Source organism: Lepidochelys kempii, chromosome 3 (assembly GCF_965140285.1).
Source record: "Lepidochelys kempii isolate rLepKem1 chromosome 3, rLepKem1.hap1, whole genome shotgun sequence".
Lineage (NCBI taxonomy): Eukaryota > Metazoa > Chordata > Testudines > Cheloniidae > Lepidochelys > Lepidochelys kempii.
This window is the reverse complement of record NC_136382.1, coordinates 100,169,460-100,185,151: the sequence shown is the minus strand read 5'-3', so window position 1 is coordinate 100,185,151 and position 15,692 is coordinate 100,169,460. Positions and strand designations below refer to the sequence as shown.

General features: G+C 39.6%; 1 protein-coding gene and 1 long non-coding RNA gene across 8 annotated transcripts in view; one reads left to right on the top strand and one right to left on the bottom strand.

The window, feature by feature from the left end:
- Nucleotides 1-15,692, bottom strand: part of L3MBTL3 (L3MBTL histone methyl-lysine binding protein 3) — a 152,000-nt gene that overhangs the window by 90,510 nt on the left and 45,798 nt on the right. For all 7 annotated transcript variants that reach the window (XM_073337277.2, XM_073337276.2, XM_073337281.2 and 4 more), the window contains 3 exons: nucleotides 10,953-11,044; nucleotides 6,210-6,314; nucleotides 2,271-2,406 (listed from right to left, as the gene is read on the bottom strand). In XM_073337277.2, the coding sequence (XP_073193378.1) occupies nucleotides 2,271-2,406; nucleotides 6,210-6,314; nucleotides 10,953-11,044 (333 nt within the window). The remainder of the gene's footprint in view (nucleotides 1-2,270; nucleotides 2,407-6,209; nucleotides 6,315-10,952; nucleotides 11,045-15,692) is intronic.
- LOC140909010 (uncharacterized) lies at nucleotides 5,186-15,186 on the top strand. Its single transcript, XR_012158047.1, has 4 exons — nucleotides 5,186-5,337; nucleotides 6,909-7,021; nucleotides 11,822-11,877; nucleotides 15,081-15,186. It is a non-coding gene; the product is annotated as an uncharacterized LOC140909010 (long non-coding RNA).

Here is a 15,692-nt window from a genome sequence, read left to right as displayed (position 1 = left end):
GCAGCGGTAAAACTAGTGTGAATGAGACCATAATCAAGCCTAACATGGATCTTTCACCTCAGGAAAAAAAGGGGGTCTTTTGTCTGGGTCTATTCATATTCCAGAAAGGGGTTATAGTACTTTTTTGTATTATGAGAACTACTGTCACTGACACACAGAGAGACCCTACAATGCAACAGCAGTAACAACCTTCAGCTCCTTTAGAAACGTGCACTACATTTACACCATCACATGGAATGGTGCAGGTTCAATTTCATGTCACGTTCCTTTGCTACAAGAGCCAGCAGAGGCTATCAGTGCTATTGAAGCAGCATATTCAGCTCCCTTGTGAATGGGGAATAATTACCTGCTCCACAGCATCACCTTAAGCTAAGTTTAGCCTAGCAACTGCTGTGAATTAGGGCAAACTCTTACAGGGAAGTAAGAGCATATCAGAATTAGTTAACAGTCTTATTCAGGAGAAGGTTTGGAAAGGAGTGAACTCATCTGGCCAGGAAGAGAAGAGATCCAGAGGACCATATGACAGGAAGAGAAACAATCCTAGGGTGGAATGAAACAAGCCAGCCCAAGGGAAGAGCCCAGAATGTATTTGCTAGCTCTGGAGAGGAATGCAGTAGCACAATCCTGTTATCCCAAAGACCTGGGATGTCTTGGGGACAGCAGAACCACACTGCACTATATATTGATGAACCTCTTCTAATAGACATGGTTATGCAGAGGGGTATTAATGATAGGCTGCAGTTTCCCCCAGTTAAAAGGAGGTTTAGCCACCACATGAGGCCTTAAGAGCCTTGCAAAAATAATTTTAAAAAATCATTTCATGTTACATCAATATAAAAACCAACAAAAAAATACCTGAACAAATTTTCCCCACAAATGACTTTTATGACTTTTCAGGAAAAATATGACTCAGAGGATGAGATCTTGTATAGTAGGTCTCCTCCAGCAGCAGTATTTGATGACTAAGAAATGAATAAGCCTCCAAAACCAGGGATTTATAAGGGACAAGCTGACAAAACCTCACCACTGAGTACACACAGTATTTGAAAAACTGGATATGTAACTACCTATTCATTCAGCACATGAAATCCATAACTCCAAGAGGATAGCAGCAGGGAGGAATGGCTTTTGGGAAATATTTTAAATAGTTTAAATAAATTACCTATTTTACATAAGCTAACTATTCAGGGCTACATTACAACCAAAGAGCATAGAAGTTGCATTGTTGCAAGGCAGTGTGGCATGTGGCTGAACCAGGGAAGTGTTTGAAGGCATTCTGCCTTGTGAGGATACATGGCTAGCCTACACCTCCCACATTAAAATAATTAGATATTTAAAATCAAAATAAGTAAGCAAACATATAAGGCACATTTTCAACCAGTCCACATCACTCAGATAAAACAGTGCATGTTGTTATTTTGCAGCCTGATACCCTTATCCTTTATTTCTCCCACAGAGATCTGTCACCTCTCGTTGTCTTTGTCTCAAACTCTCTCCTCGGGGCAGGGACACTATCTTTATCTGTCTGTACAGCTCCATATACGCTGACGGTGATTTATAAATGACAAAATAATAATGGCCAGCCATGGGGCATATTTAGAGGACCCATAGTTGGCCTTCAGCCCTCATTTTGGGCAACCCATTGTATGTTATTGAAGGGCTTACAAGTTCAAGGCCTTTATAGTGTACAAGGCACTAAAGACGCTAGTATTCCATAGCAGCCTATGTATTTTGCTTTTATTTTGGGGCTAGTTTGGTCTCTTCATGCTCCCATCATGTTCTCTTTGAATAACTATTCTGATCATTTTGCTTTTTAGTGTCTCTCATAGTTTTATACAAAAGCACATTCTTTCCTTCCCCTTTGCCTCTTTGTTCTTTCATCTGGCTCCACAGGATCCATTAATGCTTTGCATTTACCTTTCTTCCACCTTTTCACAATGACAGCTATCAGCTCACGAAGCTAATTATCTACAGTCATAAGATGAAGCAAAAGAGAAGTGAACAGGTGGACTGCCCTTATTGTATTGTAATTTGGAATACAAATCAAGACATTTCAACAAAAAAGCAGTTGTGCACTGTACTGGAGATTCACAATACCATCGTATAACATGTTAGATACCCCCAAACAACTGAATAAAAGAAAGAAAGATTTCATGCCAGAAACTTATCAAGATGAAGGAAAATACTGCTGCCAAAGAAAGCTCAGCATTACATGGATAGCAACTGTCTGAAAGATAAAGCAAATCTTTAAGTTGAAAGTTAGACAATACCTTTTGGTGGGTGAAGTTTGTGACCTGTTTTCTCGCACCATCCAGCTGGATGAATGTCTGAAGAATCAGCATTCACCCAGAAGTCGTAACAATCCAAGTAGTCATCAAAATGGAGTCGTATCCTGTAGCCTAAAACCTAAAAACAGTTTGCAAAGTGCACAACTTAGTAAAAGTACACTTGAGCATATTAGTCTCTGTACTACAATATATTCAATGTGCATTCAACCAACTTTTTATTTTTGTTCATGCCAATAATATAAAAACAATGCAGCTTAATAAAGGGAACAAAAAGCAAGGCTGCAATAGATCTGAGCACCTCTCTGATGAAAACTGCTGTGTAAATGCTAATAATAAATAATAATAATATTATTATTCAGAGTATGAGTGGCACTTAACATAGTGCTAAAAGAAAACAGAAATCTGAGAGGTGTGTCCAGAATACCTCTTTTGGAGGATAGGTCATTATAACAAGGAGATAATGAGAATCATTATGTAAGAAGTGTAAATGTGAAAGGGGAGATCCCAAAGGACCCTATTCCACAGTAAAAAAAGTCACCTTAATGCCTAAGAGTGGAAGAGGAATTGCATCTCCTCTTCACTGCTAAAGTCTCCTGGGTGCTAAATGTCCCTACCATTTCCCACACTTTTCTGGGTGCCAAATGCCACTACTATCCTATAACCAGTTGTCAAAGCATCCAGCTTCCCCAGGATATCTTGTACAAGGCAGTCTATTTGTCAAAAGACAAACCAAGCATTTGCTGCTACTGGCTTTTATTATTCATAATAATGGCACCTGCCACCTTTGCATCCAATCACTTCTGTAAGGGAAGGGCAGGGAGTTCATAGCCAAGGCCTATAGCTCTTACCCTGGTTCTGATCCACACAAAAACACTTACGCCACTGAGTGGTGGTAGGGCTGAGAGTTTTCCTGCTGATTTCTCTTTGGCCATGAGAGGGAGCTGCCATTCAAAGTCACAAAGCAGATCTGTTACAAACGCAGCTCTCTAGAGAATAGCTTGGGATACAGGAGGACGAGAGCTCGCAACATTGCTTGCGCTGGTATATGATACCACCCCACTCCTGTGAACAGATGGGAGCCGAGGAAGACAGGCGGTAGCCAACACGTAACATGTATGCAGGATGATATGCCTACCTAACACCTGCAGCCAGTGTGTGTTGCACATTGTAGGGAGAGTGGTCACTTTGGATAAGCTATTACCAGCAGGAGAGTGAGTTTGTGTGTGTGTGTTTGGGGGGGGGGGGTGAGAGAACCTGGATTTGTGCTAGAAATGGCCCACCTTGATTTTCATACACATTGTAAGGAGAGTGGTCACTTTGGATAAGCTATTACCAGCAGGAGAGTAAGTTTGTGTGTGTAGTTTTTGGAAAAAAAAGGGGGGGGGGTGAGAAAACCTGGATTTGTGCTGGAAATGGCCCACCTTGATTACCATACACATTGTAAAGAGAGGTTTCAGAGTAACAGCCGTGTTAGTCTGTATTCAAAAAAAGAAAGGGAATACTTGTGGCACCTTGGAGACTGGCCAGTTTGTTTGGGCGTGGGCTTTCGTGAGCTGCAGCTCACTTCATCCGATGAGGTGAGCTGTGGCTCATGAGGGCTTGTGCTCGGGTGGATTGGTTGGTCTCTGGGGTGCCACAAGTACTCCTTTTCTTATTGTAAAGAGAGTGGTCACTTTGGATGGGCTATTACCAGCAGGAGAGTGAGTTTTTTTGTGGGGGGGGAGGGGAGGGGGGAGAAAACCTGGATTTGTGCTGGAAATGGCCCAACTTCATTATCATACACATTGTAAGGAGAGTGATCACTTTAGATAAGCTATTACTAGCAGGAGAGTGGGGTGGGAGGAGGTATTGTTTCATGGTCTCTGTGTATATAATGTCTTCTGCAGTTTCCACAGTATGCATCCGATGAAGTGAGCTGTAGCTCACGAAAGCTTATGCTCAAATAAATTGGTTAGTCTCTAAGGTGCCACAAGTACTCCTTTTCCTTCTCTTTTTGCGAATACAGACTAACACGGCTGTTACTCTGAAACCTGTCATTGAGAATTTAGGGGTGGTTTCAAATAGATCAAATTTAGTATCAAAGCAACAAAAGGGAATTCATGTACTCTTTGCACTATTCTTTTTCATATTTAATTTACTTAAACCTGCCATAACTTAAATGTAACTCAAACTGAAAGAATTTTCAGTTTGCCACATTAGAATTTCACAGAACCCAGTGCACTTTGCCACAGAATTCAGGTCCAGCTTACTACAGAGTACTTAAGGCCTTGGTTACACTGATCTTTCAAGTCAGCATGTACAGCAGAAGACATGTCAGAAATAGATATTTCCAAAAGGAGGATATGATTAGAGGCTGTGGAGGGGCTCAGAAATGAGGGGGTAGGAAAAGAACTAAACTAAACTAGGACTATGGAAATATAATCACAGTGGTACAAAATAATGATGGTAGACAAGAATGAATATCAGGTGTTCCTGTTTCCCCATTCCCTAACTTAAGATATTTAAAAAAAAAAAAGAGAGAGAGATGAAGATACAACTCTGTCTCTCTCAATTACACAATTAAAATCCATGGAACTATTCACAGGGTTAGATACTACCCAATGTAAGTAAAGGTGGCAAAATTAAACCTGTAGTATAAAATTAGCCTGTGGAACTTGTAGCTACAGGTCAATAAAATAGAAAAATGATTTCCATATATACTCATTCAGAAGCTGAATTTTTTTAGTAAGAAAGGGAAGCACCAGAGAAAGGGGTTGGCTTATGAACGGGTATAGAGAAAGGGGTTGGCTTATGAACGGGTATAGAGAGAGGGACAGGTGGGACACAGCCCCTCCCCCCAACAGAGGGAGCAAGGAGAGGCAGCACAGCCAGCAGAGCCAGAAGGGAAGAGGTGGGGCCAGAGTCTCTCTGCTTCTGTCCACGCGGCTCTCCCCCCAGCCTCCGAAGCGGCTGCAGTTCCGGGGCTGGCAGGCTGCGGCCGTGCTGCCCGGCCTGCCGGAGAAGCTCCAGCCAGGCCAGAGACATCCTCCCTTGGCCCTCCCCAGATAAGGTGGGAAGGGATGGGGAGAGTGTGGGGGTCCCGAGTTAGGGGAGGGGTATTGTGGGGGGTGCTCACAAGAGTTACGCCCCTGACCCCCAGCTTCTCCCCCACAAAAAATTTCCCCACCAGTTGCTGTCCTGGCCCATCAAGGTAAGCAGCTGGCAGACCGGGACACTTTGTTTACTTAGGTTTACCTCCGTACATGCGGACGCTCGTGGTAAACAAACCATCTCGGCCTCTAGCAGCTTATCCTGATGGCCCGGGAGCCAAAAAGTTTGCTGACCCCTGAATTATAGGGTCGGCTTATGAATGGGTCATAAAAATTTTTTTACTTATCCATCTTGGGATGGGGGTTGGGGGGGAGGGTGGCGGGCTTATAAACAAACCGGCTTATGATCGAGTATATACGGTAGATAATGTTATGAATGAGCATAGCATCTGTAGTTAGAATAAAAATTCAAGGGCTATGAATTTTCATGCATCTTTATGTTCTTTATATTTTCTCTTTTAAATATAGATTTCTCCAAAATTAAAGAAGTGTACAGATACTTATGTATCACCATAACACTATAATATTATGTATATGTATTCATATCCATGAACATGTGTAATTTCCTTGATATTTAGATATTGTTTTTAATATGATTTTTGTACAAGTTAATAAAATTTTATTCATTAGGAAAAAATATTCCCTATGGCATAGCATTAGGCAATTAAAAGCCTAACAGTAGTTAACACCTTCCTCTGAAGAATCTGTCACTGACTATTACTGGTAAATGCAGCACTAAACAGACCACTGTTCCAGTACAGTATTTATTGTATTCTTAATATACTTCTATTCTCAGCCTCACACTTCATTCAGGTACAGTTCTGGTGCTTACCTCAGCCACAGTGAGAATGCAGTACATTGACTGGTGTTCAGGATCCACTCCTTCCAGTTTCATTCCTACTTTGAATCCATTTTTGCCATATGGGAAGGACTGATACTGGACCAAACAAAAACAGTTTCAATATTTCAAAAGAAATACTTCCAAAGAAAGTTAAAACACTTGTGTAGTGCAAAACACGATTATTATTACTTATCTTTATGCAGGCACCTACTCAAAATGAAGTCTCACAAGTAAGTACATTTGGGTAAATTTCAAGCTTTTAAAATCATATGACAGAAAACAGAACTCAGCGAACCATGGAAAAACTGGCTGACAGTGCAGTCATTAAAGACTTTAAAATGCAGAAAAAAATCTGTTAGGAGGAGCTACCAGGAAAGCCACCTCAGAACAGTAGAAAATGCTGTGTTTCATCAACTTTTTAAATAACTTTCTAATTAAAAAAACACAGTACTGTAAGTTTAATTACTTATTTTGTACAGTGACACCCTCTTGGCAATCACCATTCATGGGATGATCAGATAAAATACTCTGAAATGCCTTTTAGTCTCTACATTTCAGACCCTCAAAGATGAGTCACAAAGCAGATACAGAACAGCCTTCATATATAAAGATGGCCTCTCACATGGTAACATTCCCTTTGCTGTGTACAGTAGAGAGAAATATTGGGCTCTGACTAGCCTCTTTTTCCAGGAGGATTCTGGCAATCAATAGAGGACTGGGAACATGAGATCACATGAGGATGAAGACTAAGCTGCAGCCTTCAAAAAAGGGAAGAGGGCAGAAAGGACGTCTTAGGGAGTCAGGTACCGGCTTCCTGTTATATATCTTGACTCTGTGCTCCAGACAAAGTTAGAACTCAAAGTCATCAGTCCTTAATACTTTAATATAAAGAAAAAAAGCAGAAAAAATATTAATGAAACAAGGCAAGAGAGTGAAACTCTGACAACACCACCTTTTGTAAACTATTAAGATTTTAAGCTACTCAGGTAAGTAAAGTATTTCTTTTGCACTCAGTGCTGTATGACACCTAATCAGTGGGCAACAAAAAATTAACAAGTGGGAAAAGGTTTTAACATTTTTAAAATTAGGGTCATGCCCCGACAATATTCCTTCCTACAATGGGTTAAGACATAAGTATTTCTACTCGAGTCGGAATTTACACCTTGCAACTCCAGTGTAGCTCTGATCAAGCGAGCATGCTACAAACAGAAGAGCAGCCACCACAGCATGAGGAGCTAGCTGCCCAAATACATAGGTAGGATCTCAGATGAGATCATACTCGTGGCATCCAGCCCACCCCGCTGCTCACACAACTGTGGCTCCACTTCTATCTTTAATGCGCTAGCTCTATCTAGTGTGAGTACATCTCCTTGAGATGGAAATGACATTTTGTGTGCCAGCATAGACATATGCCATGACTGTAATTAATTGCAAAGCAGGAAAGTGTACAATCAAAAATATTTTATTATTGCTTGATAGCTCATCTTTAACCACATTCTGTTTTTTAATCTCACGATGTACCATTAAAGCTTCATTAAAAATTGTCATAGAAACTAATAATCAATGCCCAAATCATTCCTATAGTAAACACAGGCCTTTTCCATTAAAAGATATAACGTATGATCAGGTCATACACTTTTCTTAAGATTCAGAAAGAAGATTTTAAAAGAATATATTACATGCTGTATGTACTGATAAATAAAAGATATGCTTGAATGACAGGGTTGCAGCACGATACACCCATGTGCCCAAAATCTTAGAAGTAGGGAAATAAGAGGAGGAAATATTAGTGCATTCCTTTCCACCTTCATACTGCCTACAACACGGTATTCAATAACACTCTTCAGTGCTCCATAAAGATCTCCCTTCCATCTCTAACAGACACCCAAAAGCAATACATACAACATAAGTTTGATGAAGCTGGGGAAACACAAAACCTTAAGAGTGATCTCACATGCTTTTATATTAGTTATATCAACATAACAGTACATCTGACGGTCATACATTTGGGAAGTTATTTTGCCTTAATCACCACTGAGGTCACTGTCCAGGTTTTGCGTTAAAGTGCAAATTTCACGTAGATGGGGTACATACTGCTTTTTGGTACCTCTTGGAAGTGGCTTTTTTTTTTTAAATCATCAGATTTAATTTTGGTAAGTTTATCTTAGCGCACATATTTGCCACTATGACTAAGAGTTACGAAATACTCAATAAGCAAACAATCCTGATGTATAACTGACATTCTAGGAAACAGCATGTAAGCGGTACCAACATGCTCAAAAGACAGGCCCCAGAGGGTAAGTCTAATCACTGGAGCTGGGAGCCTCCCAGCCTGAGTAGACAAATACACACTAGCAGGGCTTGAGCAAGTTCAATAAAAATAGCAATGAGGACGTTCCAGCTCAGGCAGAAGTTCAGGCTCTGAAGCCCACCTGTCCCTCCAGACTTCAGAGTCCAACCTCCAGCCCAATACCCCTACTAGTGAGAGTCTGTCTACCCAGGCTGGGAGGATTGCTCCTAGCTGCAGTGTAGACATACCCAGAATGGCTTAGATTTCTTGCAAAGGGGGAAGAAAGATGAGAGATTCCCTTCCTTAAATAATTCACCAAACACCAATTTTTCCATAGTTATTATAAACTTTCCAAAAATTTCAAATTGCACAGCCAATACATCAAAAATTCTGTAGTTAGCCAAGCATTATAATCCATTTTTTGTGTTACTAAAACTCCAAGTCACAAGATATTCACCATTCTTACCACTATCAAATTGAAACTCTCACAACCTTAACTATGGGTCAGCTCCTGTTGCACCACAATAAAGCTAAAGTTTAAAATGTTGTGCAAGATTGTAATTATATCATAGATCACCTAAGATACAATTGCATTGGGCTTACTATATTTACCTTTGCACAAACATTTAAAGATTTTTTTTTTTGGCAAAAGGAGGCCAGCATAGGGAATGAAAAGAATATGGAGGTTCAGGCGGTAGAAACCCTGTTTTGACAATCCCATATGATGCGAGAAGGAATAAAAAGAGAAAAACAGAAGTGGGATCATAATACAGGAGAGTTAAAAGTATAAAATAAAAGAGTCAGTTATTCCATTTTACCAGAGCAACTGCTATTTGTTCAAGTCAGAGCTTAGAAAAAATATCTACAGAAAAGCTGATTAAAGTATTGAGAACAGTAGGATATTCTGCCTTTCCCTAACCATATGTAGGAACAAAATATTGCAGGGGCACAACCATTTTTTCTCTCTCACACACACACACATGCAGTTCCTGTCCCAAAAGAGCTTACAGTTTAAGTATAAGAAAAGTGCCAAGAGGTGGATGCAAAAAACAGAGAGGGTAGTACAAGGTAACAGTCAGACAATGATGATTAGAATAAGCAGCAGTAATCACAGTATACCAGCTGCCTAGACATTTTCAAGTGTTTTGCAAGCACCACAACCAAAGGTGAGTTTTAAGGAGGGATCTGGAGGAGGACAATATACAGGCTTTGTGGATTTTTATTGGGAACTCCCTTCCATGCAAAAACGTATGCCAAAAAAAAGCACTAAGTTGTTTGATGGGAAACTAGACAGATGGGTGACAAAGGTTAGCATAGTTGGCAAAGGAGAAGCAGAAGTTGATATTTTGGCACCCAACAAGATGATAGGTAGGACAGGATTAAGCCATGTTGTGTTTGATACAGTGAAAAAGGAGGAGTCACTGAGGGTTGCAAAGTCAGAGCAACAAGCCAGGAAGATGTTCTTTGTAACAGACTTGTGAAGGGATGTAAGGAGAACAAGGTATCTGGAAAGCCCCAAAATGAAGAGACTGCAGAAGTCACGAATGAGAAAAGGGGGGCCTGAATCAGAGTTTTAGCTATGTGAACAGAGAGAAAAGTCCAGATCTTGGAAATGTGCAGAAATGAGCAGAGAGATTTAAAACAGCCTGAATCCTATATTCAGTGTAGGTTTCATAGGATAACAACAGTCAGATTTATGAGTTATCATTAATTCACTGAGAAAAGCTGGGCAAAAGGTGACCTCACACTCTTCATGACTATTTAAGGAAATCTGTTACTTTAACCATTGTCAGACTTCCCTCAGAGCAAACTGAGAACTTACAAAAGTCTTTATATTCTGGTTATTCTACCTTACAAATTAACTTCCTTATGAATTTCATGGTAATGGATGAGTTTGTGTGTGTATGGGGGTGGGGGTGTGTGAGAAAACCTGGCTTTGTGCTGGAAATGGCCCACCTTGATTATCATGCACATTGTAGGGAGAATGGTCACTTTGGATGAGCTATTACCAGCAGGAGAGTGAGTTTGTGTGTGTGGTTTTTGGGAGGGGGGTGAGAGAATCTGGATTTGTGCAGGAAATGGCCCAACTTGATTATCATGCACACTGTGTAAAGACTTGTCACTTTGGATGGGCTATCACCAGCAGGAGAGTGAATTTGTGTGGGGGGGTGGAGGGTGAGAAAACCTGGATTTGTGCTGGAAATGGCCCAACCTGATGATCACTTTAGATAAGCTATTACCAGCAGGACAGTGGGGTGGGAGGAGGTATTGGTTCATATTCTCTGTGTGTATATAAAGTCTGCTGCAGTTTCCACGGTATGCATCCGATGAAGTGAGCTGTAGCTCACGAAAGCTCATGCTCAAATAAATTGGTTAGTCTCTAAGGTGCCACAAGTACTCCTTTTCTTTTTGTTGATTATCTTGAGTTTCAGAAGAAAACATACCTCTTTAAAAAGCTTAGTAGGTGCTGCTGTAGCCTTTTCTTCCTCCAAATATGAAGCCCAGCACCATGGTTTCTTTCCTTTAGAATATAAAGCTGTGAAGAAACATAGTGTTAAAATAAATATTTTTGCAAAATTATTGAATTGCTGACTTCTCAAAGAAAGCAAAATCAAAAGAAAAAATTATGTGTGTTTCAAATTTCTATTTTGTAATCTACATGTATTTAATTTCTCAGGACTTAATTCAGAAAATCTATTCAAAAACTACTACTCTACTAACGACCTTATTAAATTGCTAACTACTATTTACAGACAAGACTAACTACTATTTACCTTGACAAGAATACAACAGTGAAGAAACACAGCAGACATTGCAAGCTCTGACTCACAGCCATGAGTGGTTAAGAAAGAACTACAAAGCAGGCTGGAGTGGGCCTGCCCTTTATATCCTCATTTGGAGGCATAAAGGGTGCAAGTGCTGCCGAGTAGGTACCGATGGCCAAGAGTCTCTGGCTTGAATGCCCTGGGAGCTTGTGCACCAACAGTGGACAAGATACATGTGGACAATCACTCAAAGGGGAAGCAAACAACTAACAGCATAGCAAAACCCAGGAACGCTGAAGACAGATGCCTCACAAGCTTTGTCATATAATTGGCAGTTTTGCTCACATACCTCACTTCTGGCCTTTGCCTTCTTCACCCCTGCAGCATATATAACTTGTCATTTTAGACTGTAAGATCACTGGGGCAGGGACAGTTTGCGCAGTGCCCAGCACAGTGCTGGCCTAATCCTGACTAGGCAGAAATACCACAACAGAAATAACTAGCATCATCAATTATAGCCTAATTATTTTAACATTTATATAATTTAGATCTGCATAATCTACATCTGTTCTGGGCTCCTTCTGAAGAAAACAAGCAATTATGGGTAAGTGTTCGGAGTACAGAAACTGTTTGGGACTAATACAAACTCATTTTGTTCATTTGCTCATTTTGTGATTTAAACCATATTTGAACTTAGATCTGTAGATATGTTGTCTAACAATAACAGATTAAAATTCTTGCTTCTGAATCTAAAATCATAACCTTCATTCAAAATCCTTTTGCTGAAACCACACTTCAATTAAATAAACTATAGAAATGTGCACAGATCATTCTGCCAGTGAACAGTAGCATTTCCATCAGCAATCCAGTGTTCCTCCTTTATCATACCACTCACACAGTCTCAGCTTTGGAACAAATGTCGGCGTAAATAACACTTAAAATCTTCAGCAGTAAATTACTGTTGTGTCACCCATGGCTCTTCTGCACTCCAGGTGCCTTTGTTGGTTTGCATGGCTCAGCTCCCTGGTGGGTAGCAGAGCTACTTTAGGCTTTCTGTTTGTTAGTGGCCAGTCAGTTGCTGCTAATGTAGCCTCATTCAATATGGGTTCACAGTCTATCACAAGAACTATCCTGAAGGGCCATACGCAGGTTTCTGGTGGTGCATCACTGACATACAACAACTGCTAATTCTGCTGATTTTCCTAAAAATATCTACCATATTAATGGACTGAAATGACTGCACTCATTTAAAAATACTTTGTTGTGCTGCTTTGAGTGGAATACAACCCTTTGGACTGATTGTAGCAATTATTCCTCAACATTTCCATAAATGAATCTAAATTTCATGAACATACTTAGGCTTGGAAGGATTAGATTTTCATCAGTAAATGTCAGTAGACACCACTTTATCTGTATAACTACACAACAAAAGATATTTCAAATGAAAATCGAAATTTGTAGGTAGGTAAAATAAGAAAAATGCTGTTTGAGAACTTATTAGTTTGATTTAAGGATATTTACTTTGCATATTTTGACGTTATGTTGACAATTTGGGTTTTAATGATTATAAATTTTTGACTCAAAGTCTACAGCAGGGTGGATAAAAATCAATTATTTAAAAAAACATCAAAAAATCGGATTTTTTAATTTAAATCGAATTTGTTTGATAAAATGCTTTTTGAGGGGAAAAAACCTATCTAAAGATAGTTTTAATTAAAATACATTATAGCTCAAAGATCTCTCATCATGGAATAGGGTATGTAATTCTAATGTATGAGACAATATATCCATGTAATGTTTAAGAAAAGTTTTGTAAATGAGTTCCAATAGTTCATGGATTGGGGACCCAGTCTTCTGGGGTTCTAGGGGCTTTTGTACAGATTATTTAGGTTAACCTTTCTATTACCCAATGCTCAGTCTAGAACAGTGGTTCTCAAAGCCGGTCCACCGCTTGTTCAGGGAAAGCCCTTGCCAGGCCGGACCGGTTTGTTTACCTGCCACGTCCACAGGTTCGGCCGATCGCGGCTACCACTGGCCGCGGTTCGCCACTCCAGGCCAATGGGGGCTGTGGGAAGGGCGGCCAACACATCCCTTTGCCCGCGCTGCTCCCCGCAGCCCCCATTTGCCTGGAGCTACTGGATACTATCATTTTAGATGCAGTTGTGATAAAAAATAAAATAGGTGAAGTAGGCAGATCTTCCTTTTACAATTTCACCTTTAAAGTAGTGTCAGTGAATGCAATGAGTAATACTAAATGAGCAGTATGGTAATAATTAAATAACTGCATTGACTTATTTTGTTTAGGAGAACATACAGGATTCTGACGACTATCCACCTTCAAGATCACCATCATTGCCTATAGTTTCAGAGTTATCTGCCAATGACAGTGTTGCAGTCACATCATGTATTTCACATAGCCACAGTATATCATCTGTAGCAAAAAGAAAAAAAAAATCTCCATCATCCAGAAACAATCATAGATAAGTTTGTGATAAGAACCAGCAGATTACAAAAAGAGGTCATTGATGAATAAATTGCCTTGTTTGTTTATGCAACAAACTCTCCTTTCCATATGATTGAGAACCCACACTTCATTAACATGGTTCAGTCATTAAGAGCAGGATACAGTCCACCCAACAGAGCAGATGTCACAGGCAAATTGCTGGATAAAATGTATGAAAGAGAAACTGAGCAGTGTGCAAAAGGTCTAGAGGGTAAAATTGTTAACCTAAGTCTTGATGGGTGGAGCAACGTCCAAAATGATCCTGTTGTATGTGCTTGTGTGACAACAGAAGAAGGGAATGTCTTCCTTACAGAACCAATGGATACATCAGGAAATGCACACACATCAGAATACTTACAAGAAGTAGCAGTAAAAGCTATAACAAACTGAAAAAAAATGCAAATGTCTAGTACGCAGCTTGGTCACAGACAATGCTGCAAATGTATCAAAGATAAGAAATTTAAAAGAGTCCCAAGCTAATAACATGCAGTCGCAGCGCTCATTTGATGCACCTCCTAGCCAAAGACTTCAGTGTTCCAGAAATAAAGGCTAATGTTGAAATTGTAAAATACTTCCATAACAACCACTTTGCAGAAACTGCTCTGAAAAAAGGGGGAGGAACCAAGCTAACTCTTCCACAAGACGTGCGATGGAACTCAGTAGTGGACTGTTCTGAGCACTATATCTATAACTGGCCTAATCGGATGACAGTTTGTGAAGAAAATCGTGAAAAAAAATAGATGGCACTGTCACAGCCAAGGTTCTCAACATAGAGCTTAAGAGAAATGTTGAAGACATGCTGAGTACCCTGAAGCCTATTTCTGTAGCCCTGAACAAAATGCAGGGAAATAGCTGTTTTGTTGCTGATGCTGTTGAAATTTGGATGGAACTGAATGAGATCTTAAAAAGAGAAATATGCAACGACAGAGTTAAATTACAAGCATTAAAAAAAGAATGGGACAAGCACTATCTCCAGCTCATTTTCTTGCCAATATTCGGTACCAGGGTCAAACCTTAACTGCTGAAGAAGAGGAGTTGGCTATGACATGGACGTCCAGCAATCATCCCTCCATAATGCCAACTATAATAAACTTCAGAGCTAAGGGTGAACCATTCAAGAAATATGTTTGATGATGATGTTTTAAAGAAAGTCACATCAGTGAACTGGTGGAAGTCACTTAATCTCACTTTTAACAGCAGTAGCTTCTTCCGCTGTTGTAGAAAAATATTTTCTTCCTTTGAACTAATGCATTCCAAATTGAGAAATTGTTTGGGAGCTGAAAAAGCTTGTTTTTCTTTTCCAGATTAAGAACAAATAGGAAAATGAAGGTGAAGATGACTGAGTTAGCTGCAGAAGCCAATATCTTACGTTTCTCATGACCTGGCTGACAGTCAATTTTTTTTTAAATATTTCATTTAACTATTTCAGTTAAAAACAATTTTAACAAAAACAAACCTGATTTTAAAAAACTTGAATGTTTAACTACATTCAAAAATTCATATACTTGTTTTGTGAAAATATTGTATGTTTGCTGTGAAGAAAAAAAATCCATTTTTATCTAATCCCCCCTATAATTTCTCACAACTGTAAAAATTTAACCCAATAAAAATAGAAAAAATGCTTAAAAATAAATATTATCCATCAAAATTATAAAAAATAAAAATCAAATTCTGCCAAGCCTACCTATATTGTAGTTGTAAACAGTTTCTTCTGCTAAATGCAGATTCTTGAATGACTGTAAAAGTGAAAGGAGCAATCCTATTTATCCAGCACATCAATGGATCTGCTTCTCATTTACACTAAGTCAGCATGAAGGAGCCTTAAAATGCATTATATTGATGCTACTACAAGCACTTTCACATTGCCAAAGTCATGTAAAGGGGTCTTAGGGTACGTCTACATGGCAACGTAAGGC